At 36.9% G+C, this 27187-nt stretch overlaps 1 protein-coding gene across 16 annotated transcripts in view; it reads left to right on the forward strand.

The window, feature by feature from the left end:
• Positions 1-27187, forward strand: part of QTMAN (queuosine-tRNA mannosyltransferase) — a 380429-nt gene that overhangs the window by 321895 nt on the left and 31347 nt on the right. For 15 of the 16 annotated variants that reach the window (XM_081814519.1, XM_081814527.1, XM_081814513.1 and 12 more), the window contains one exon: positions 14626-14735. The exons of the other annotated variant lie outside the window; for it this stretch is intronic. In XM_081814519.1, coding sequence (XP_081670645.1) covers positions 14626-14735 — 110 coding nt within the window. The remainder of the gene's footprint in view (positions 1-14625; positions 14736-27187) is intronic. 16 annotated transcript variants of the gene reach the window in all.

The following is a 27187-nucleotide window of genomic DNA, read 5'->3' on the forward strand; positions in this document are numbered from 1 at the left end:
ACACATGTACACAGACATACTTTTAAATTAAGTCACACTAACATATAAATCCTTGCTAGCATTTTAATGTGTTCCCTCCCCAGGGTATTTGTTTACTATGACCACAGCACCTTGCTAAAACTATACTGCTAAGATGTAGAGGGCTCTGGCTTTAAGGAACTTCAGGCATTCTTAATAGTCATAGATGAGATTTGTACACAATGGATTTTCCTTCTTATCCCTAAAATGATAGCACAGGGGCACCAGCCTCTCTCCTTGACTAGAACCTAGATTCCTCGAGGGTTGGGTCTTCTGTTCTCGTTAATCAGACTAGTACCTCAGTGCCTTGTACAAGTTCTGTCTGGCACGCAGGGGTGCTCGGTTCTCCTTCAGGGAATATATTACTGACTTTAGACAAGGATGTTCTTGTCTCAAGGCCAAAAACCGATACTAGATAAGAGATTTTATTGTTGTTTTCAGTTTTTATACTTTAAATAATACACTATAAAAAAAGTATTACCAATTAAGTAGTCCTGGGACATACCATGGTTTTGTTATAGATCATTTTGAATATAAAACTGGTATGCCTGGCATGCTTCCTAAGGTAGCTGATATTCAAGTAAAGAAAAGACCTCTTTGTAACTTCTCCTTGGTGGGTTATATACTGCAAACCCAATTCCCAGATGAAAACAATAAGAGGCATTTATTATGTATCTGTCCTGTGAATGCAGCAGCAACGATATTAACCACTAATTTCTTTCTTTGACTTAAATGGGTAAAATTGTAACTCATTTTAATATTTAGAAAATCTAAAATATACTAATTACATTAACTTTTCAGCTTAAATAACTGTCAAAAAGTATTTAAAGTGTAAGAATATAAAGCAAGACAGGAATAAATATCGAAGAAACTCTATGCAGTAAAATGAAAAGTTAATTATTTAATTCTGCTCCTTAAATACACACTGCTGTCTAGAATATGGACAGACTTCCTAATAAAAATAGTGTCATAAGTGAATGATACGTAATAGTGAATCATTGGGTAAGTTCTCATTTAGAAAGTGTGAGACTGTTTCCAGTAAAAAAAAAGAGAGAGATTTCCATAAAATTTGACTCTAAAACAGAAGGAGCATTTTTTTTTAATGTTTACCTTTTTAAAAGGTTACCATTTTTTTAGGATGTTGCATGGGAAATTCAACTTTCAGTGCCATTCTAATCCATGAAAATGGATGAAATATGTAGTCAGAAAAAAATTATTTCATATACCAGCCAATGCATTTCTGTAATCCTCCCAGAGAAGATGATTATCAAACAGACTACTTCTTGCAAAAATACCTTCTCTGTCTGATTTCTTACTTAGCACTTTATTCTCTGCTTCTCCAGACTGAACCAGGCCCAGAGACATTCTTAGCACTGGCAGCCCACAAACCCTCTTGATGTTTGCGCTGAAGGAAAAATATTTGACCTTGCACTCCAGGCCCACTCTTCACCATGGAGAAGCACCTTGAGCTAGCTTTCTCTGAGAATCCAAGGGTATCCTCCACCCACTTCCACCTTGTCTGCCTGTTTGATCTTCACTATTTTTGACAGCTTCTCCACCTATTGTGTGGTTCAGGGTTTTTGGTGTCTTATTGTTGTGGAAGATCACGTTTGCACTCCCATCTCTAGTTCTTCTTGTTGCTTTTGGGTAATTTCTAAGAGAAGAGAGATGACAGTTTACTCTCCCAATTTCAGCTGTAATTACCAGATTTGGTAATGATGTTATAATAGTCCTGGGAAGGAATGATAAGCATGTGAACTATATCAAGGAAGGAAAGACAATGATGATAATGATAATGAGGAGTTGGTTTAGGGATTGATCGTTGTTGTGAGGGTGACTGGGTTCATTGTGGCTTGGATGACCGGATTAAAGGTGACATCTGACAAGATTAGGGATGCAATCCTGAGAAGAAATTTTCAGTTGTAGGTATGTATATGTTTATACACAAACAGAAATTCTACTTTAAATCATATTTGTAACTCTGTGTTGTAAATAATGACTACCATTTTTTTTAAGATTTTTATTTATTTATTTGACAGAGAGAGATAGCGAGAGGGACACAGCAGGGGGAGTGGGAGAGGGAGAAGCAGGCTTCCTGTGGAGCAGGGAGCCCGATGCGGGGCTCGATCCCAGCACCCTGGGATCACGACCTGAGCCGAAGGCAGACGCTTAACGACTGAGCCGCCCAGACACCCCACAACTACCATTTATTGAATGCTCACTATACTGTTTGCATGTGTAACATAGTTGACTCTTTAGATGCCTCTGCGTATAATTATCAAGGTAAACATTGGAAGCTTAACAGTGGTACATTCCACTTACTATCAATAACTGATTATAAAGTGTAGCAAACTTTTTCGCCCACTTATACGGTGGCTATTAAACTCATTGGATAGGCGCATGGGTGGCTCAGTCTGTTGAGCTTCTGACTCTGGGTTTCGGCTCAGGTCATGATCTCAGGGTCATGGGATTGAGCCCCATGTCAGGCTCCAAGCTCAGCAGGGAGTCTGCTCCAGATTCTCTCTCCTCCCTCTGCCTCTCTCCTGGCTCGCTCGCTCTCGCTCACTCCCTCTCTCTAAAATAAATAAATAAATCTTTTTTAAAAAACTCACTAGAATATTCTTAAATTTCCAGTTCTATAAATGAATAATAAAACAATGATGATTATAATCATTAAAACAACAGTAATAACAACCATCCTTTATTGTGTATTTTCTGTTTGCTAGGCTTTATAAATTGTTTCATACACGTCATCTCACTTAATCCCCTCAATAGCCCTTTCAAGTGAGCATTATTAGCCAGACTGTTAGAGATGAAGAACTTAAATCTCGGAGTGGTTTGGTTCCTTGCCCTGGATTACAACTACTAAATATCAGAACTAGGATTTTAGCCCTCTTTCCATTAGGCTATATTGTCCATATAAACTTTTTTACTTTATTTATTCTGATAAAACTCATCTTTAGAACAATAGTCATAAATGAATTGGTTATTACTAGCTTTCAAGAAGCATCTTCTTTTCTTCTTTTGGGTTTACCTATAGTTATAAAGCAAACTAGTCAAAATGATCTTTCACCAAATACACTATATACCATACTTGACTATTTTTATTATCTATTCTTTACCAGAAATAATTTGTTCTGATATCCACTAACCATAAGTATATTTAATTAAGACTTTGGTTCATGAGACTTCCCAGTCTGGAGCATCTTTTCTTGAGCAATATAGTTAATTTATAGCATGTAATATTATTATAATATTCAGAATCTTTTATTCTTTTCCATATGAATAATTAGTATACCTTTGGTACCTAATGTGAGCAGTTCTTAATAACTTCTAAATAAGCAACAAAAAACTAGAGTAACGAGGTTTGGAGCTGAACTTTTTTCTTTTATGGTATTGTAAAAGGGACCAGGTAGAAAAATACAGGTTAATTCCATTTATAAGAATGTAGCAAAAAGGAGGAGATACATAATTAGTCCTGTTTATAAAATGAAAAAACGCAACATATGTAGCAACAAGGACACATCATTTTGAGCAGGTCTTTCTAGAACAGATATTCCATATTGTGTTCCTCCTTTCCCACAGTCATTGCCATGACAATCTGGTGTGTTTAGCAGTCACTGCTGAGTAAGGGAGACTGTCTCTTCTAGGGGATCTCTGTGTCAGCCAAAAAACACAGCAGTCTTCTTTGGGTCTAGAAACAAGACATAGTATGTGAAATGGACGGAATTTTTGCATTTTTCTCCCCATTGGAGGGATTTCTTATGAATTACTCTGTCCGTTTCTATTTTAACATTTTTTAAATCAGAATGAGGTTTTGGAGTGGATTTTTCTCTTCAAGTTAAGATTCTTTGCCATATGATTGAAGACCTTGTCATTTCTAGATGTGACAAAATGTCCACAACTGAGTATGAAAACCTGTTATTAAGAATTGAAATCCATTTCGATGAAAGACATCTAATAATGCAGACCATGTTTAATTCTCCATTAAAAAAAAAAAAAAAACATGATCCTTCATGTCATTTCATAGGCCTATCCTACCGTAGTTTTAAAAATATAACTGTCTCTATTCAGCCATGACAGAACCATCACTCATTCATTTCAAAGTCATATTCTGAGTGCCCGCCAACTTCTGAATAAGAGAGTTTCTCTAATGTTGTGGGACTTCCAGACTAATTATAAGGGGACAGCATAAAAATAATTATGAAATAATGTAAAAGAACACATTCATGAAATGATCAGTAGCATATGAATGACTGTTAGTACCGGAGTGATTCAGAGTGAGATGGCATCTTTCAGGGATGACTACCAGTAACAATAAATTTAAAGTCAATGAGAGAGACAACGGACAAGGAGTGGCAGAGAGGTAGGGAGAGCTGTGTTCCAAATTCAAGAATCGTAGGCACAAGAGCTGTGGATTGTAAAGAGCAGAGAGAAAGGGAGAGGGTGAAAATGAATATGAATACCAGTGCTTATTTGGGGAGATAGCGGAGGTAAATGATTGATGGAAATATCTGAATGTTGGATAGGGTGGCTTAATTAAAATTTAAAGGCTTTTAGTTACTGTAGAGAGGAGATATCTGAGGAAAATCATGTTGAAGAAGATAATTGAACAATGTTTTGGAAGCTGAACTAGCAGAGGAGGAGTTTGAAGCTCAGTGGTGGTATAAAGGTATGAGGTGATAATATTATACTCTAAAAATGGAAATTATCAAGAAAATCTTAAATTATTTGTATAGGACAAAATGGCAAAGTTGGTAATAAGTTGATTGGCAGAACAAGTTTGGAAGCTGCCTCCTTCTGTTCAAAACTGTGTTGGGCTTGAGATCCTGGAATATTGGGAGAATAAGGACATGCCAGTATGAGAAAGGAGCTTGGTCATTAATGCTGTGTTTGACAGTGCAGCAGTTTAGTTTTTAAGTATTATACATGAGTTGTCATTGGAAGGGCCAAGGGAAGATTCTGAATATGCACCTGATTATAGAAATAGTAAAATCATCATTTACAGTAAATGGGAATAAGAAGATTAGATTCACAAGAAGTGATCTAGATTTAGAGTTGATTCAGAGTAATAACTTTTTTTTTTAAGATTTTTTTTTTATTTATTTGACAGAGAGAGAGCAGGAGAGAGAGAGAGAGAGAAGCAGACTCTCCACTGAGCAGGGAGCCCGACCTGGGGCTCGATCCCAAGACTCCCGGATCACGACCTGAGCCGAAGGCAGACGCTTAACTGACTGAGCCACCCAGGAGCCCAATAACTTTTTAAACTGTACGCCAGGCCTTGTTCTAGACATGGGGAATACTGGGTAAACAAAGGCATAAGTTCTGCCCTTATGGAACTTAAAACATAGCAGAAGGTATAAAGCAGGTGAAACTTTGAAGGTAGGATAGTTCCAAAAGTAGAGTGAACATTGTAGGAAGGGAGGAAAAACAAGAAAGAATTAAGGATTCTATGAAAGAAATTTGAATGTTATAAAAAGCACTAGGCGTCACTTTTAGTATTATTTGAAACATCAAAAAATGGGAAATAACTTAAATGTCCATTAGGAGGAGAATTTACTTAAAATTTTGAAATATTAGGTAACCATTTTAAAATGAAATATCTATATGTGTTGATGGAAATAGATGTCTATTATGTATTTAGTGAAAATGGAAAGTGCAGAATGACTGATATTAACCTCATATTTATAAAATGAGGAAGATGTATATAAAAATACACTCACACAAATATATATGTTTGCATATGCCTAGAAAGAGGTCGACCCCTGCACACCGAACAACTGTTAGTAGTGGTTACCTCTGAGGAGTACTATCAGGAGGGGTAAGGAATAGGGGCTTTCCAACTTTATGTATTTCTGAATTATTTGTATTTTATTACAATGGGCATTCTTTTTTTATCGTTGAAATGTGTATTAAAATAATTGTAGGGGTCCCTGGGTGGCTCAGTCAGGGAGCTCTCTCTGTCAAATAAATAAATAAAATCTTAAAAAAAAATTGTAAATTCACATGCAGTTGTAAGAAATAATATAGAATCCCCTCCTGGAACTCTGATGCTACAAATGTTGGATCTTCTCTTTTCCCATAAGTCCCTGAGGTTCAGTTCTTTGTTATGTTTTTTTTTTTTTGTTTTTTAATTTTTGGGTCTATTTTCTCACTGATGTTCACATCGGGTAAATTCTGTTTATGTCAAGATCACTGATTCTATTCCATGCTATACTTTTTCTACTATTGAGCCCCTCCAGTGAGGTGTTTTTTTTTTTTTAATTTCCTTTATTATACTTATCAGTACTATTATTAACAGTTCCTGGATGTTGAGATTGAGCACTTAAAAATCTGACTGTAAGCTTCCTGACAGGGTAAAATAGGAAACAAGAATCATGCATCTTCCTACATGAGAGGTAGAAACACAATTCTCAGGGATGTCAGAGAGTTTCCTAGACTGAACCCTGCAAGAACTTTCTAACTATAGAAGGGGGACTGCTGGAGGAGTGCTCAGGATAACTAGCAACAGTTTTGAATGTATTTCTACATATCTCTTAGAAATGTTATAATTCAAAAGAAAATATAAATGATTAGTCGGTTTCAAATTCCAGCCCCAGTCACCACATTTGACAAGGAGCAACTTTATTACAGAGGGAAATAGACTTAGTAATGAATTGGGGAAAGAGTTTAGTTCCATAGAACCTCCCAAGTCTGAGAGGAGGTAATTATGTACATTATGATGATTTAAAAGTATGTGTAATAGTGGATGCCACTTAAGTAACATCTAAGAATGGGGAAGACCTCATTCATCTTAATTAAGGTTCTTCGTGGCCTGCCAGTTCTTTGAGGCATGGGTATCTGCAGGCTGGCTGTCCAGAGTTGCAGAGAAGGAGAGCTTATTGACGAATTAGATGGCTGAATGAAATTATTGTATACAATATCCAGGGAGAGAGGAAATCATTGTTGAAGAGAAACAACCTGGGGGCTCTAAGCTTTTAGTAATGGGGAGATTTAAAAGGTAATCATGTTGTGGTACCTAATAGGAAAAAAAATGATTTCTTTTCACTGGGTGGCCATCTGGATGGAATGAGTGGGAGGATTTAATTGGGGAGAAGGTCATTGGGTTGTAGTCTAAGTACACTATTTGGAAAACAAGCGAGGATCATTTCTAAGAAGGCAGAGTATGGTCAGCGGTGTCAAACTTGAAAGAAAACATAAGCAGCATGAGAATGAATGGGGCAGGGGTGGGAATTGGTATAGTTAGAGAACACCTTCATCCAAGAGAATGTGGGAATAGGAGCAAAGTTGTAAGGAAAACACAGGAAGGAGAAAAGACAGACATAGCTCGTGTTCTAAGTTGAGATGATCTGTGAAAAGTCACCTATTGGAACTCTTATCATCAATAAATGTTATCAGGTAAAAGGGGTAACTTAAAAATGCCAAAGACACAAGTAAAGAAATTGTGGAATAGGGAATAGGTCACAGGCTTCTGGAAGGAAACAATATAAGGACACAGGTCTCTCAAAAAGAAACAAGGTAGAAGATCTGGAGCTCTAATAGACTTTGAATTTTGAAAGGCAGATATCTCTCCCTCTGCTATTAAAAGGAAAGATGAGGGGCGCCTGGGTGGCTCAGATGGTTAAGCGTCTGCCTTCGGCTCAGGTCATGATCCCAGTGTCCTGGGATCGAGCCCCGCATCGGGCTCCCTGCTCAGCGGGGAGCCTGCTTCTCCCTCTCCCTCTGCCTCTCTCCCTGCTCATGCTCTCTCTCTCTCTGTATCTCTGTGTCTCAAATGAATAAATAAAATCTTTAAAAAAATTAAAAAACAAAAAATAAATAAAATAAAAGGAAAGATGAAACTAAGAATGTGCAGATGGCATGAAACCCTGATAGGCATAAATGAGAATTTTATTTTTCTTAATTTCCGTGCAATGGCCCATTTCAATATGGTGACAGAAATCTCATGTAGTTCGAGATCCTGTCTTCCATTTTCCTGGTCCCCATTCCTCACAGGCCACTGCGGAGGGATCCCTTGCTTCTGTCTGTCTGCCGGCTGCTCTGTGCTTCTTCCCTGAGGTGCTCGGAAACCACGGTCCCACCCTTATGCCTACCACAGCTCAGGAATCTCTCACGCGTGTCCCCAGTACTGTCTGTCTAGATACACTTGCTCAGACGTTCATTCTCCGGAGTTGTGCTTCTCCCTCAAGGTTCTGACTCAGCAAGTGTGGTGCATGGCTTCTGGGACCCTCAAAGTTCTGTTCCCCTCAACTTGTCCTCCACCAGTCCTTCATGTTTCTTGTCTGGAGGTGAAATGGCAGCACAGGGTGGAAGGGTGTGTGCTACACTCGTGCAGCGTTTTGCTTAAATACTTGTACCTGTCAGAAGTCCTTACCATTTCTACCTGGATTGTTGCTCCTGTAATCAACCAAGAAGATTGCCCCCCCTTTTTTTGGAGGGGTTTGGAGGCCCCCATGCCGGGCCCAAGCCTTTCCTGAAGCAATGGACATGAAATATCTTAGCATCTTGAGTGTACTGGGGAGGAGAGGAGGTGGAATAAATTAACATTTCTAAAACACGAAAATGCTACCCATACCAACGATGAAGAGAATGAGAGTTTATTGTAGATCTCCAGGGTGCCGGGCATTTCTTCATTCCTAACAACTAACTTTTTTTAATGTGGGCATCATTGTTATACCACTTTAAGGATGAAGCAATGGAGGCTGTATGTGGTTATGTAATGTAGCCATCGTCATACTGCTGGTCAGTGGCAGAGCCACTTTTCTCTGAACTGCACCTTTCACTCTTCCTCTAAAAGCAGAGTTGAAGGGCAGAATACAGTATGAACAGTCTTCAGAGAAAGCCACAGCGAGAGTCTTGGTCTTGGTCCACCATAAGTAAATAGTGGTGGGGAGGTCTGGTGGAGTGAGAGAAAGAGGGGCGCTAGTAGTATCCGAGAGGGACAGAAACGGAAAGAAGTCGAGAAGTCGGTGGCTAAAACTATTGGTTGAATTCTATTCGAAGCAGCATTTAGGAAGCAGAAGCCGCACACGTGGAGGGAAACCAGAACCAAATTATCGCTTTGTCAGGCCTGTAGGGGAGAGGGAAGCGTTTATGGCCCTAGAAAGGAGAGTAGAAAAGTAAATGATCATAACAACTAACACAGGGTGGTAAATGGAAGCTTTATGTTTTTGAACAAGGAACACATCGCTGACTTGGGAAGTAAAGCAGTACTCCATGATGAGGAAGTGAAGATGGAGATTAGCAGCGTTACAATAAAGGGAAAGAAGTTTGAAACCATGGTGTTAGATCCTAATTTTATATTACTTGCACATATTCTTATTGCCATCTCTTGTCCAATGAGTTTTAACCTCAAGTCAGAAGAATCTAAGGAATGTCCAGGGCTTGCTGGTCTGGAAACAAAACCATGGACTAAAGGTGCCAACTCTTTTTCTTCTCATTATATGTAGGAAGAAAGAAAGAAAAAAACAAAGATTGTGTAGAAAAATGATGGCTTCCAAATGATGAGACATGATTTCAAATGCAGACTCAACCTCTTCTGTGTGATGTTAAACGGAAGAATAATTGTATTTGTTTGGCTACTTGGTTGAGATGCTTAACTCGGATTATGATCCGGTGCCTGGGTTGGAATTGTGAACAGATAGCAGGAGCTCTACAAATGTAATTCATTTTTTTCCATTCCTTCATTTATTCAACAAATATTTTTTTGAGCAGGTAATTTTATGCCACAGATAATGTATTAGTCAGCATAGGTCACATTATGCTGCAGTAATGAACACCCCTCCCCCATGTCAGTTGCTTAACACAACAAATGTTTATTTACCTCACTAACTCAAAGTCGGCTACATGGTTAGGTGGCTTTGCCTCCACGTAGCAGTCCAGACCGCCTCCCTCTTTTAACCTAACAGTCCTAACACAAGATCTCCACAAGGATTACTGCACCCAAGAAAGTGCTATTCAGAACTACTCTTAGATACTTCTCTCTGGAAGTGACACAAATCAGTGAGCTTGCAACCCACTGACCAGAACGAGTTCTGTGGCCTCCCCTACGGGGAGGAGTTGACCATGGAGTCTTCTGTGTGGGCAGAAAAGAACCAGATACTGAGGAACAGAAGTAAAGTCTTCCACTACTTGGCAAGGCACTGGGTACTTATAATGAACAAACCAGGCATCCTTTATCTTTCCCTCACGGAACTCTCAGTCCACAGTGACATGCTGCTGGGAAACAATAGCATATGGGTAAAGAGCCAGGTTTCTGCCCAGGCAATGCAAGGAACGAGATCAAAGAGATTGCATTCTGTAAGGATAAAGTTATGTGGGAAAATAGGAAAGGGTAACAGTTTAGTGTAAGTGACAAGTATGGAGAACTTAGAAATCCTCAATAAATATTTACTGAACGAATGTTAAATGAGGAATAAGAAGAAATTTAGCTCTACAAAACTAAACGGGAAAGGCAACAGAGAGAGAACAGATATAGGAAGAAAAAACACATGGAAACAGTTTATGCTTTTCAAATGTTCTGAATAATATTTGGGAATAAAAGCTGTTCTTGCTATATCTGCTGCTTCCAGTAAGCCTGAAATATTTCCGTGCTGGTCGCTTCTGCCATATTTGGGCTGCTGAGGAGCTCGTTCCCAGCCAGACTGTTTCATTCTTACCTATTCAAGGGTGAGGGCATTGTGGGAAGCCTGGACTTTGACTCATCTTCAAGGATGTTTTTTGATCAATCAAGTTTGCTTGATGGGCAGCTATCAAATGTAGAGGGGTCACAAGAAAGTAGGAATTATGCTACTATACATACTGAAAATGGTACAACATTAGCCAAAAATCCTATGAATACAATTTTGTGGTAGAATGTTGGGGGGTGGGTAGTTCCTTAAAAGCATTAAAAATGATTTATATTTAAAAATCTTTATTAAACAATAGAAAACATGGGCAGGGGGAGAAACCTAACACAACCCCTGTTAACATTTTAATATAGTTGATCCTAGAATTTTTTCTAGGTACACACACACATTTGTCTTATAAAAGCAGTTCATGTGATAAATACTAGTCTGTCATTTCCCTTTTACTTAACAGTATTTCTCAGGTATTTTTCCATGTCAAGAGGTATACTTCAATAGCATTTTTTTTTTAAGATTTTATTTTTAAGTAATCTCTGCACCTAATGTGGAGCTCGAACTCACACCCCCAAGATCATGAAATTACACGTTCTACTGACTAAGCCAACCAGGCGCCCCTCTACAGCATTATTTTTAATGCAATGTGGTATTTGATGCTTTGTGCTAAAATTATAAATATGAGAGCTTCACATTAGATTTCTTAGGAAGAAATCTAAGACAGATTCATATGCTCTGCTAAATGGGTTCATTAATATCATGGATGCTGGGATAGATTCCATGGATGACCCATTGGATATTTGGAATGAGTTCCTCACTCATCAAAATATATTGAGCTCTGCCATTGACTGACATTCACACCTTGATATATGGCTCTGGCTAAATATCTGTGCACAGCATCTAATGAGCATCTGAATGTTAGGAAATTTCTCATTTTTCTAAAGAGAAAACTGAGAAAAAATTTAGCAAAATTCACTATGTAACTTTGAGGGACATAAATGAAATAAAGTATCTACTTATAATATATGATCTACTAATTTAGACATAAGTAGTACTTTAAAGCGCATATCACGTAAAATCATTTTAGAAGTATTGCTCTTTTCCCACCCTTACATTTCATGAAGCAGTTGTAGCCCAACTCCCCTTCCGTGCATTCTTGACATCAGTATGGAGGGTGCCATCTTTTCAGGAAGCTGGCGTGTTTCCAACACCTGTCATCTGGAACCCCATCTAAGCTGCTTGGGGTGCAAGACTTGGGAAACTGTCATCACTGGAAATCTTTTCCTTAGCTAGAAAAACCCACTTACTACTCACTATCTCCAATAACCACCTATTCTATTACTTTTTTTAGTGATCTTTAAAATACTTGCTTTCAACAACGTCCAACACTTTGAACTGTTAGGTCATGTCTCTCAAAATAATTACTAAGACAATATTAAATTCCTTTGCTTCTGTTTTTACCAGTCCCAGAGTGAATGACTGCTGCCACCATCCAAAACTGTTAACCACTACGCATTGTTTCAGGTTAATGCAACTTCCCTAAACAGTGCTTTGTTCAAAATAAAGTAATTGAGAGAGTGCCCAGTATTATGAGAGACGTTAGAAGGCCTTTAGTATAAAATGCCTCTTTTCCTGAGGGATAATTTTGGGGAAGAAAAATCTCACTTTACATTCATCCATATATTATAGTTTAAATAAGAGGGATTCATACAAATCTCTTTTGTGTTCTTATGCAAAGTGACTGTTGAATATGAAAGCTTTTGTCCACCTATAAAAATATCTATAGAAATGGGTGAACTGCTTCATTTTTCATTTAAGTAAATTGAATAAAAACATGAAACAAATAATACATTATATGTTAAAAAAAAAAGAAGATAGCAGGAAGGGAAAAATGAAGGGGGGAAATCGAAGGGGGAGACAAACCATGAGAGACTATGGACTCAGAAACAAACTGAGGATTCTGGGGGGGGATGGGTTAGTCTGGTGATGGGTATTAAAGAGGGCACGTTCTGCATGGAGCACTGGGTTTTATATGCAAACAATGAATCATGGAACACTACATCAAAAACTAATGATGTAATGTATGGTGGTTAACATAACATAATAAAAAAATTTTAAAAATCGAAAGGATACAGTAGGATTGTAATGCATTTATCTTGAATGGAAACACTGAAAGTGCAGGTTCATAAAGCCTGCTGCCTTGAAAAGACTCATTGGAATCTTTTCAGAACTACAGCTTCTACCCGCTTAAGCCTCCTCCCAACCCCAAACTGCATCTATTTTAAGCTTAATAAAAACAAACAAACAAAACAGCAGGAAATATTTAGAATAAATATTCTCTTGAGGATCTATAGCCAAAATTTTTGGAACTCAATATGAAAAATTTAGAGAATAGAGTGGCTAGATTTCCCTGTAGTTTTACTCTCTCTTTAAGATATATTATGTTATATTGTTTCCACTAAGTACTTCCCAGAGAATCAGACTAAAAGAACATATTACAGATTAGGTGGCAGCTATTTGATTGATATGGTTGAAGATAGCATAAGGTGTATTCTTTACTTTCAAACTGTTTTGAGTCTTTCTTCTTGCCCACAGCATATACAGTATATATGAGAACTATCCAAAAACTTCCCAATGGTACATGCATATAATATGCATCATTTTAAAAAGCGATCAAAATTTCACCATTGCGTTCTTTATTATTTGAAGTAAATCAAATCAAGAGATACAGAGCTTAAAATAAGTTGTTACAGATTCTATAAGATCTTATAATTCCATAAGATTATAAATGCTGTTTTAAAATGTTAATCAGAAGATGCATTTGTTTTAATTCTTGATACTGAAAATATTGACTGAATTGTGAATTAACACATTTAGGGCTGCAGATGTCATTTTTCATGAGATTTCCTGAATGATGTAATTTTCATATTTCATATAGCAGTTTGATCAATTTACAGATTTATTTTACATAATTAGTTGGTAAATGAGAAATTCAATTGCTGATATATAACTATTTCTCTGTAATATAAAAAATAAGTTAAAATTCTGAATTATAAATAAAAAACAAATATTTTGAAGACATCTGGTCCACATCTGTCTGAAATAAGATAATTTAAAACAGTGCAATTAAATGCAAAAAATACTGAAATATTCACACCTTACAATGTAAAAAATAACTCACTTCATTTTAATGTGATTTCTTGAACTGATGAATTTTTTTTTATTTTAGTGTCCTTTAACCTTTCATTCTGTCATAAAGAAGACTGACAAGCTAAACAAACAAAAATAATCCATGTTTTTCAAAGCCTCTACTAAATGAAAGAATTATCTTTATTACTATTCTTTTATGAGTTGACTAACCTCCACTCCTGAGTTAATACTCAGCGGACTTAGACTCAAGCCTACCCCCTTTTGATGTATTTATAATTCTCCATTCAATTATTTAAAATGAGAGATTAGTGAGAGAGTCTGTAATCTTGCTCCCTAAATTGTGCGTTCCTTATGGGCACAAAGGGGCTCAGTAAATGTGAGAGGAAGGTATTCAGACCCATGAAAATGAAAAACATCTTTGGTACATTCTCATGATCAGTAGAGAATCGTCCTTTGAAGACTGGTCTTTTCTTTTGTTAAAAACCTGTGTTAAGTGGAAAATTAACCATTTTAGGAGAAAGGAAAATACACTAGACTTTCTATAGTCTAACCAAAAAAATGTGAAAAACAAGATAGATTTCTCCTTTAATAAAAGGCTGCAGAGCCTTAAGATTTCAATAGAACTGGGTTTTGATCCATGAGAGAGAAGTTACATTCATGAAATCACTCAATGCTGATGCTACAATTTAAGGTTATAGGGGGAAATCTCCACTTGGATGCCTGAGGCTCCCTTAACTAGCAACAGACCACAAAAGGAATTGATACTGCGAAAAGGGAAAACATCGTTTCTAACATACCCTAAGGTTTCACAAGTAATATTTTGTGTGTTTATTTCCAGGGAGCATGATAAAGATCCAGAGAGTTTTTTTAAAGTATTAATGCACCTTAAGGATTTAAGACTCAATTTCCATGTGTCTGTCCTTGGAGAAACCTTCACAGATGTCCCAGGTATCTCTTTTGAATTTTCTAATGTGTAATTTTATAGATGACATAAGCTCTACAACTTAAGTATTAATTTCCATGTTTCCCTTTGTTAGAATAATCAAGATGAGCCCTGTTAACCAAAAGATTATACGATGGCATTAAAGTGTGATTCAATTAAAAAAAAAATACTTAAGTAAGCATTCTTTGATTTAAGTTGAGAACGTGAAGTCATCTCTTTTATCAAATATAGTTTATACAATGTAACTTGATGTAAATAAAATATATTGCTTTAGGCATCTTAACACTTAAGGAAAGTGGGAATTTGTAATTGGATATACAACCTCTCACCCCTGGGGTCACTGGTTTGAATCCTACTCGCATTGGTAATGGCTGAAATACATTACCATCTGTTAGGTGGACTGTGTAAAGCATTTTGGCATCAGACTTGTAATGTGGAGTAGCCCACAGTCTACATCTAGTTGTCATTGGCCCATGCCTTTTTTACTGAGTTGTGGAAACACAAAAATCTGAAGCTGATGGCAGCAGGTCTTCTCATTCTTAATGCCACACAGAGCCTCGTCAGAGCCATTTCCTTTGCCCTCATCCTCAGTGGGCATGTTTGGGTTATATCAGTTATAATATTATATTAGTACAATAGTGATTTGACATTTGTATACATTGCAGAAACAGTTACTACTATAAATCTAGTGACCATCTGTCACCTTCCAAAGTTCATACAATATCATTGACTGTATCCCCATGTTGTACATTACATCCCCATGACTTACTTATTTTGTAAATGCAGGTTTGTACCTCTTAATCCCCTTCATCCATATCACCCCCAACCCTCCTCCCCTCTGGCACCACCAAACTGTTCTCTGTATCTATGAGTCTGGGGTGTTATGTTTTGTTTGTTTTGTTTTGTTAGATTCCACATGTTAAGTGGAATCATACAATATGTGTCTTTCTCTGTCTGACTTATTTCGCTTAGCGTAATGCCTTCAAAGTCTACCATGTTGTTGCAAATGTCAATATTTCATTTTTTATGGCTGAGTAGTATTCCTTTGTGTGTGTGTGTCTGTGTGTGTGTGTGTGTGTCTGTATGCCAAGTCTTCTTTATCTTCTTTATCATCTGTCATTGGACATTTAGGTTATTTTCATATCTTGGTTATTGTACATAATGCTACAGTGAACATAGGGGCACATATATCTTTTTAAATTAGTATTTTTGTTTTCTTTGGATAAATACCCAGAAATGGAATTGCTGGATAATATATTGGTCCTATTTTTAAATTTTTGAGGAACTTCCATACTGTTTTCCATAGTAGCTGCACGAACTTACTTTCCCACCAACAGTACATGAGTATTTCCTTTGCTGCACATCCTCACCAACATTTGTTATTTCTTGTCTTTCTCATAATAGCCATCTTGACAGGTGTAAGGTGATATTTCATTGTGCTTTTGATTTGCATTACCCTGGTGCTTGGTGATGTTGAGCATCTTTTTCATGTGCCTATTAGTCATCTGTATGTCTTCTTTGGAAAAATATCCATTCAGATCCCCTGCCATTTTTTAATTAGATTGTATGGGTTGGTTGGTTGGTTTGTTTTTTGGCATTAAGCTGTACATGTTCTTTATATATCTTCAGTATTAACCCCTTATTGGATATATGACTTACAGATATCTTCTCACACTCTCTGGTTGCCTTTCCATTTTGTTGATGGTCTCCTTAGCTGTTCAGAAGAAACTTTTTAGTTTGATGTAGTCCCACTTGCTTATTTTTGCTTTTGTTTCCCTTGCCTCTTGAGTCAGAGCCAAAAAAAAAAATTGGTAAGGCTGACATGAAGGAGCTTACTGCCCATGTTTTCATCTAGGAGTTTTATAACTTCAAGTCTCCCATTTGAGTCTTTAATGCATATTGAGTTAATTATTATGTATGGTGTTATAAGATAGTGCTCCGGTTTTATTCTTGTGCAGGTAGCTGGCCAGTTTTCCCAACACCATTTGTTGAAGAGTCTATTCTTTCTCCATTGTACATTCTTGCCTCCTTTGTTGTAAATTAATTGACAATATGTGTGTGGGTTTATTTCTGGACTTTGTATTCTGTTATATTGATCTATGTGTCTGTTTTAATGCTGATACTACACTCTTGATTTCTATAGCTTTGTAATATAGTTTGAAATCAGGGAGTATGGTACCTCTAAGCTGTGTTCTCCTTTCTCAAGATTATTTTGGGTATCGTGTTCTTTGTGTTTCCATACACATTTTAGAATTACCTGCTCTAGTTCTGTGAAAAATGTCATTGGAATTTTGATAGGAATTGAATTGAATCTGTAGATTGCTTTGGGTAGTATGGACATTTTACCAATGTTAATTCTTCCAATCCATGAGCATACAATATCTTTACATTTATTTGTGTCTCCTTCAGTTTCTTCACGAATGTTTTATAGTTTTCAGTTTATAGGTCTTTCACCCTCTTGGTTAAATTTATTCCTAGGTATTTCATTCTTTTTGGTGTGATTATAAATGGAATTGTTCTCTTGAATTTTATTTCCAATAGTTTGTTATTAGTGTATAAAAATGAAACAGATTTGTATACATCAATTTTGTATCCTGCATATTTACTGAATTCATTTATTAGTTCTAACAGTTTCTGGTGGAGTCTTTAGAGTTTTCTACATATAGTATCATGTCATTTGCAAATAGGGACAATTTTACTTCTTCCTGTCCAATTTGTATGACTTTTATTTCTTTTTCTTGCCTAATTGCTATGGCTAGGACTGCTAGTACTATGTTGAATAAAAATGGCTAGAGTGGGCATCCTTGTCTTGATTCTGATCTTAGGCAAATTCTTAAAAAAAAAAAAAATCTTATTTTTAAGCAATTTTCACACCCAATGTGGGTCTCAAACTCACAACCCTGAGATCAAGAGTCACATGTTCTATTGACTGAGCCAGCCAGGCGCCCTTGATGCTGATCTTAAAGGAAAAGCTTTCCACTTTTTAGATTTTCACTGTTGAGTATAATGTTAGATGTGGGTTTGTCATATATGGTTTGTCATATATGGCTTGTTATGTTGAGGTACATTTCCTCTATACCCACTTTGTTAAGAGTTTTCATAAATGAGTAATAAATCTTGTCAGATGCTTTTTCTACATTTATGAAGGTGATCATATGATTTTTATTTTTCATTCTGTTAATGTGGTGTATTACATTGAGTGGTATTCAGATGCTGAACTTACCTTGCCTCTCTGGAGTAAATCCCACTTGATCATGGTGTATGATTCTTTGAATGTCTTGTTAATTCAGTTTGCTAATATTTTGTTGAGGATTTTTGCATCTATGTTCATCAGTAATATTGGCCTATAATTTGTGTGTGTGTGTGTGTGTGTGGTGTCCTTCTCTGCTTTTGGTATCAGAGTAATGTTAATCTCACAGAATGAGTTTGGAAGCTTTGGTAGGAAGTGTGGTAGGCTAGAACCAAAGTATGGAGGTTCTTGATAACCAAAGTAGATTAGGTAAAAGTAAGAAATAAGGAACCTAGATCGTGAACAGGAAAGAAATGTGATGAAACTTGTATTTTAGGAAGCTTTATCTTTCAGTGGTATGTAGGCAGATTCACAGTAAGACACTACAGTGGTAATCCAAGTGTGATTCTTGAAGTGGTGGCTGAGAGATTAGTGAGAGGGATGTATGACAGAGATATTCTCAAGGAAAGCACAGAAAGGAATTTGCAAGATGGATAGCTGTAGAAAGAAGGAAGAAAAATTCTACTCATTTGCAAAGCTGGTGAGTTTTGTTTGTGGCAGCATTGAGGTAGTTGTGGATGAACTGAGAAGTGTGACTGGAGGAAGTCCCTAAGCAGAAGGCTTCTCAGCCAGTTTTACTATTGGGTAGTTTTCAGCCACCACTACAGAAAAGACTAGGATTTTACACAGGGCCATGTTCTTGAGATAACAGTCTCCCTTCCCACTCATTAACACTGAGCTATTTAGAGCAGTATGGAGGGTTAAAAGTAGGGTGTGGAGCCTCAGGGGCCCAGGTACTAAGTGCTCAGTCATTATAGGTCTAATCTTATTACTCAACTTTGGCTTGACTGCAGCGTATACTTACTGAGCACTGTAGGAGGGGAATTCCACAGTGAACAAGACTCAGCCTCCACCTTCAGGGAGCTCTGCCTTGGGCAGATACTTACATATAATTAACAGGTACCCAAGATGCTGTGAAATAATTAGGGAATGCTGTGGAAGCCCACAGGAAGGGGTATCATGTTATCTATGATATTTCCAGTCTCAACTGGGGCTCTTTGTGCCTTAGCCTCTCATCCATCTCTGTCATTCCAAATGTGAGTCAGCTTTCTTTATGGCTACAGTGATTCACCTTGTACATGAGAGGATTCCAAGTTGTCGTATGAACAAATGAGCCTGGTAGCTTTCCAGGTTGTGTTCCTAGAAGGCCACCTTGCCAATCTTGACTCTAAAGTTTTCCTAACAGGCCATTTTATGTATTTTCAGCCATTCTTATCATCGTTTTGGTTTAACAAACACTTACATAGTACTCACTGTATTCCAGGCATTGTTCTAAGCAATGTACAAATATTAATTCTAATTTCTCATAACAGTCTTGTTCAGTATTACTGTCTCCATTTTTCTCAGGTGGTGAAAACTGAGACAAAGAGAAATTAAGTAAGGTCACATAGCTAGGTAGTACTTTTTACTGCTATGCTAATGGCTTTCTGTGTTCTTGTTTTCCAAACCGTTTCTCTAAGTTTAAACATTATTTTTTTTCCCCAACTCACCATCCAACTTCACAAAAGGGTTACCTAGCAAGCATACATTTCTTCGCCTGTTGTCTCTTCTGGATGCTGCATTAGCATATCTAAAACCCATACCATAAGCCAATTTACATACTCTGTAATATCAGCCAGAGTACTTACTCTCAATGCTATTAACACTTGTAAAGAAGTAGTTTTCTTATAAATAATTGCAGTAATTATTATTATGCTATTAATTGCTACTGTTTATTGACAATTTACTTCTTACATGGTTCTTTGTCACATTATTTACTGTAATGCTCATGATAAGCCCAATGGAGTAGGTATTATTATCCCACTTGATAGGTAGAAAGACTGAGACTGAAGGCTTAAGTCATTTTGATTGCACTGCCTGTAAGTTAAACTTTTCTCTTTCACATACAAACCTTGATGTATTGGAAAACCAAGAAAGGCTTAATATATGACTGCAGGACCACTCATTAGTCTTTTTTTTTTCTTTTTTAATCAAGATATGACTTATATATAACATTGTGTAAGTTTAAGGTGTCCAACATGTTAATTTGACACATTTATGTATTGTAATATGATTACCACTGTAGCTTTAGCTAACACCTCTCTCGTGTCACATAATTATCATTTCTTCTTTGTGATGAGCACATTTAAAATCTAGTCTCTTAGCAATTTTGAAGTATATAATATAATATTGTTGGCTATAATCACTGTGTTATGCATTAGACTTCCAGAATTTATTCTCTTTTAGTTGCAAGTTTGTGCATTAATTTCTTTGTCTCCAACTTCCTTCTCCTTCCCTCTCCACAGATCTCTTAGGGAAATCTAGCACATCTGTGTGATGATGTTAATGCCAGTGAGTTTTACTGCCCTTTTGATGAAACAATCTCCATTAAATTTCTTTTGAAAATGTTAAAACTGTAATAGAACAACTTTGTAGAGTCTCCATACTATGGATTATTTTCACGTATGTTTATTATCTTCAAATTATATTGTCATAAGATTTTTGTAATCCTTTTTCTAGGAAGTGTGGTAGATTATGATTCTAGTTTATAGATACATTGTTTCTAGCTCTTTTGTGTCATCCTTTCATTTTACAAAAGAGTAGACAGATCTAGGACAAGGACTATTCCAGGTTCTCAGAACTGGGCACCGTGGGCGAGACAGGCAGGAGATAGTGGCAAGGTTAGAAGTCCAACCAGGGAGTCCGTCTCCTCACTCCTACATGCTTCTATACATATGCAATGAGTGTTTTTTAAATATCTTCTTTGTGCCAAGCGCTATGCTAGACAATTAGGATGAAATGGTGAATAAAGCAGACATGTTCTGGGATGTCTGCAACTTGTCATCCCATATCAGAGCTTGATTTATCACTTACTAGAACATTCCTTAGAAACATCAGAACTATCCTTTCTTGAGCACCTAGCATGTGCCAGGTAGTGTTCTAAGCACTTTGTGCATTGCCTCACTTACTCTTCACTGTTGTGATTACCATTTTACTGCTGAGAAAAGTAAGGCACGGGGAGGGTAAGTCACTTGCTTGAAATCACCCATCCAACCAATTATGAAACCACATTTCAAACTTTGTCAGTCTACCTCCAATATCGTTGTATATTCTACATGGAAGCCCACAAAATCATCCTTGTTTTAAAGATACCCCAAATAATAGTTGTCATATATTTAGTGTTCAATAAATATTATCTGAAGGAATGAAAGAATGAGTTTGGCATAGAGAACAATACAATTTACATACCATATCAGTACATATGTAGAAATCTACATGGAGACTCTTTTCAAGTACTAGAGAGTTAGTGACTGAAAATAGAGAACCCTAAGACTTAAGGAAGTTCTAAGTGGTTTTATATTATATTTTCTATTTTATATAGGAGACCTTGATTTAATATAAATCTATTTTCAGTTTTTTTCTCATCTTTCAGCTCTTATTATCAGTCAAAATAAGCTGATTTCTGCTAAACCAACAGACAATCTTAAAATCTCAATGGCTTGAAACATAAGATTTCATACTTATGCTATATATTTATTACAGGTAGGCAGTAGTGTTCTACTCATTATGGTCATTCAGGGACCAGGCTTGCAGAGAGACCCAAGCATCCACCATCTCAAACATTGCCAGTTACCATGCCAGATGGAAGAGAAAACTAGAAGATCCTCCCATTAACAATTCAGTGCTCTATCCTAAAAGTGACATAGGGTTCCACTCAATGCATTGGCCAGAACTTGTTGCAAGGCACTGCGCAACTATAAGGGGGGGTGGGCAGGAAATGCAATCCTGAGTTAGGCCCAGAATGGGGGAAGAACAGAAATATTTGGTGACTAGCACTATTGACCACCACAGCTCCTTAATATGCATCATGATCTGTGGCTGATCAGAGAGAAAACCAAGCCCATCCAAGATGCCTACCTTAATCTGAGTGAGTCTATCCCCATTGAGTAAAGAACTCTTAACAAATATTAGAGTACTCCCCACAGTTTTCTCGCTGGAGCAAGCTAGCTGGTGTCTGAAGACACATCTAGCAACCATGTATCATAAGGCAGAGTAATATGAAGTCAAATTAGCCCCTGTGGGAATGGAGTGAATTATTACTTACAGGTGACCTGGCATTCTGGAAAGGTTATAGTGACAGTCATGAGTAGTTTTGCCCTCCACCCCCAAGGGACGTATGACAATGTCCAGAGAGCTCTTAGTTGTTACAACTGCTGAGGGCAGGGTGCTACTCACAGGTAGTGGGTAGAGGTCAGGGATGCTGCTAACCATCCTACAATGCACAGGACAGCCCCCCACAACAAAGAATTATCCAACCCAAAATGTCAATAATGCCAACATTGAGAAACTCTGATTTATAGGAATTGAAGTCAGAAGATCGGGTTTGGACTGGTTCCTGTAGCTTTCTCCGTTAACCTCAGTCAGTCCATCGTACAATACAAAGGGGGAGATGGGAAAGAGAGATACAACAATAAACCTGCCCCACCCACTTCAGTGAGTTAGAATGAGGATTTCAGCACAATTAATTTGGGGGAAAGTGTTTTCTTAACTACTGGGCAGATTTTGTTATATGATTCGTGGACTTCCTTTCAGAGTTTGTATATGGAGTGAGTCTTTAATGCATTTTGGATCCAAAGATGACATTAATGATGCTGAACCTTAAAAGTTTAGTTCCAACATTATTTTAATTACTTTTAATTCAGAAAATTGAAAGATCATTCTGATACACCAAGCGCCTGTCAGACTCCATGCTACAAATGGACCAAAAAACCCAGAAGCTCCTCAATGCAAATATTTTAGTTTTGACCAGTTCTCATGACAGGGTCACATTGTTAGCCCTTGATGGTTTAAAAAAAAAAAAAAAGACAAATACTTAAGATATCAAGTCAGTGGAATGTGTTTGTATACTTAATAATTTCCCACAAATGATAATTCTAAACAATTTTTTTTTTTTTTTTTTGTGAACAGCCAAAGCCTTATAGCAGGGCTCTTCTTTCCCAACTGCAGACGTGGTGAAAGAAGGAGTTTTAGCTTTAGGTATTGGGGAACCATGAAGGTTTCAAGAAAAGTAAAAACCTGAGCTACAGTTTTGGCAGATAGAAACCCTTCTGGTTCACCTTTAATTTGAGGTTAAGAACAGTATGTGGAAAACTTCTGGTTAGTATCTGGCATGACAATGGCTATTACTGTGATCTTGGCATATTCCTGCTCCTTAGTTCTGGAGTCAGTGTTGGATGATTATATAACATTTCCCTCCCCTCCCATCTCTCTTTTCACTCCCAGCTACGTCTCATTTTCAGAAAAGCAGCTACACTAAGGGGTTGGGGGAGGGATGTAATAGAAAGTTTCTAGGAACACAAATCGCTCATATCACATTAATATAAAGGTATAAAATTTCACTACAGGGGGAGCGCAGCAGAAGGAAAGCTTATAAATGTATGGATCAATGTTGAATTAAAAGATTATTACATATGAAATGAAAGAAATGTGCCAGTAAAACTGAATAAAAGCATTCTCTCTAGACCATACCGTTCCTCAAGCCTTTCCTTCTCCTTTTATTTTTTGTAATGTTATTACTACCTACCTCTTCCCCTAACATAGAAGTATTTACTGAGTTCCTATCGTGGTCAGGCATCATATTGTGGATGCCAAGAGTAGAAGATGTGGTTCCTGCCCTCTAGAATCGTATTGTCTGGGAAGCAAAAATGTTTTTATAATTGTTTCATTATACCATGCCCTGGTTTATATTGGAACATTTTCAAATTATTTTTAATATATTACTTGATAACCATTATGGCAATGTAGTAGACATTCAAACAAGAATTAGCATCCCAAATTTATAGCTGAGGAAAATGATTGATGTTGGCCCCATTTAAGGAGCATGGATCTGGGGTAGATTCTCAATGGACAGAGCCACCCTCACATGTGTCTTATAAATAAGCATATAGTTACTTTCCCAAGAATATGATTGGGGGAATCAGTTTCCCAAGAACATGATTTAAAACAGAAGTTTTCTTTCTCTTAGTCCTCTGCTGAAGAAAACAACAAAAAATAATGGGAAAGTAAGGCAGATTCTATAAATGTAGACATATATGCTCCTGACAGGAAATAATAAATGCTGTAATAAAAACGACAATATCTCTTAAGATAACTTAAGAATTTAACAAGATGCCAATAAAGATGCCAAAATATTACTTTATATCTTCACAGCATACTTCTAAAATTCATATAAAATTAATAAATAAATGCACAGAATATCAAAGGACTCTCTAGCAAAGGAATAACGAAGGGAAACATGTCCTACCACATTCAGAACATGTATGGAGTGATAACTTTTAAAAGAGTACTTTACAGATTCAAAAGTAGAACAATGGACAAAATAGAGAATTCAGAAATAAACTCCATTTGTATATAAATTTAATATCCAACAAACTTAACAAAAACTAATATACTTATTCCAGCTCTAAAATATAATATTATTAGTGAAAGCAAGAAAATAAGTAAAATAAATAGCTACAGTGCACCAAAAAAAATTTCACGAAAGAAATCAAGTATAGATTTTAAATATACATTATAGATAAAGGTTTACAGAAGCATCAACATGTTGTAAGCACAGTAACTTACTGAACTCTTACTTTGTGCCCAGTGCAAGTCTGGGACTCATACTCGGATATTCCATTTGATAGTGTGACAGTTGTCTCAGTAGGTACAATTACTGTCCCCAATGTATGAGCAAAGACACGAAGGCATTAAGTTAAATAACTTACCCAGAGTCACACAGCTAATAACAATAGAGATAATGATATCCAAAGAAATCAACACTAAACCAAATTTGGGGGAAAAAATCTAATTTTACCAGTCAGAACGTAAGTGTAAATACAGGGAATATGATAGAGCAGTTACATGGACCCAAGAATAAAAGTAAAGGCATATCCTAATGAAGACTAGCCAGTTTATGGAGAAACATCTGCATGTATAGTGATGGCAACGTAAAATATTTTTCCTATATAAGTTATTATACCGTTTGTTTGACTGGGTGATTTCACATCGAAGAATGTATCCCATGGGAGTCCATCCTATGCCTTGCTCCCAAACATCTCTCAAGAAATTGTTCTCAAAAGTTGTAACTATGAAAACATGACTGAAGAAAAATGCTTTTTCATTTTCCTAAACAGGAGTCCTCAAAGTTTATGAGAAATGTGCACTCGGGGAAGACTTTAAGGAAATAGATAAATTAATTAAATAACGAAAGGGAAAAGTCAGGACATTAATGAACCAATAGGAAACTAGAAACAGACCCTAATTTTAAAAGCCTGTACATGTATATATGACAGAAGGTTGATAGATAGGAGGTCTTAGAATATGGCTTGTGCATCTTGCTTTGGTATTTTGTCCTTTTGAATTCCTGTAGTTGTATATGGTCATGATTTGGAGTGTAGTGTGGTCAAAATAATATGTGCCCCAATAAAAACAGTCCCTTGACTATGGTAGAAGCCCTGCCTGTTTTTACAAATTCATGTTTCCTGCAATGTCTTATCAGCCCAGGAGTCTCTTGACAGATTGCAACAGAATAGGGAGTGAATATCTGGATCCAACTAGTGAACTTTTCCAGCTATATCTCTCCTGGCCTAAATTGTTACATTTGTAAAATGGAAACCATCAGAGATATATGGTACAATGGAATGAATTCTATCCTGGAATTTAAAAGGCTCAGGGTCTGCTTACAGCTCTAACACTGATCAGCCATGCCACCTCTCTTAGCCTTGGCTTACTTATCCATAAAATAAAGTCACCCAAAAGAGGTTAGAACTAGAAGGGACCTTGGAGACTAGGGTATGTCAACTTTTAAAATGAAGTGCATGTCCCACCCCCAAGGGAATTTCACATAGTGACACTTTCTGGAAAAAATCTCATGTAGTGACACTTTCTTATTGTGAAAACAACAACTATAATAATTCTGCTTTTTCAAAACGTATTTTAGTCTTTATCATCCTGATATCTATCTGCATTCCCAACCCCAACTCCCACCCTCAGGCAGTTGAGAACCCTCGATCGAGGCTGTCACAATGATTCCAGCCACCCTCATGGCTGGCTACAGTTGCCCAATGTTCCATACTGTAAGCTTTTGCTACCTTAAACTTCCAAAGGCTTCGTGCATCTTGCCTTCCCCTTTTCCCTGCCCTTATCAAATTAAGTACAACTTCATTGATACGGATTTCTCATTGTGGTTTCAACTACCTTCCTAGTCTTACTTCAGTCCTTACACATGAGTATCCCCTGAAGGTAGCTCACGTGTCACTACCCAGAGCCCCTCTCTCCCCCACCTGTCACAGTTCAACCATCTTCCATGACTCATCTCACCCACCTCCCTGACCTCTAAAATGGGTATGCTACCTCCCCTCTTCGAATGTCCATGGGATTTTATTTATGCTTAGCTAGGTATTGGTCACACTTCAGTAAGTTAGAAGGTGCTTGAGGATGGTGATTGTATCTTATACTGCTTCATAAGACCCAAAGATCCTAAGAAAGCAGTGTTTTCAAACTTCTGGCCATGATCTACACCAAGATATGTGTTTACGTTGTGACCTACTGTACACATGTGTGTAGGCATATTTATAATTGAAACAAAGCTTTCATAACATCACTCATATTCTTCTTGCCTTTGATGATGCACTCTGATATTTTCTTTCTTTTCTGTTCTGTTCACTTCTGGTCTAAATTGATTTTATGACCCTTAGTCACAGTTGTAAACAAACACCATAATACAGCACATTGCACATAGTAGGTGTACTATTGTATATGTTTCATTAAATTGACTGGGCTTTTGACAAGATTATTATAGAAATATTACTGATCCATGAATATATTCAATGAACCCATATTGATATATTATGTTTATTTAGATGTTAATTTCATGAAAAATCTTTAAATTCTCAAAATGGTGCTGCTTTCTTTTTAATTTTACATGACAAGCCAATCTGAGAAGGCAGTTCATTTTCATCCATTTTTATAGTAAGGAGATGAAGAAATGTAGTTGTACAGTAATTACCATTGTGAAAGCAAAGCCCCTAAGAGTAATGGATTTGACATATCATGATAGTGTTTATCAAGTGCCAACAATGTGCCCGGCATTGTGCTAGGTGCTTTATATACATTTCCTCAAATCCCGTGACAGCCCAACAGAATAAG

The sequence above is a fragment of the Leptonychotes weddellii genome, chromosome 3, assembly GCF_054177405.1.
Source record: "Leptonychotes weddellii isolate Sample4059 chromosome 3, ASM5417740v2, whole genome shotgun sequence".
NCBI classification, from domain to species: Eukaryota; Metazoa; Chordata; class Mammalia; order Carnivora; family Phocidae; genus Leptonychotes; species Leptonychotes weddellii.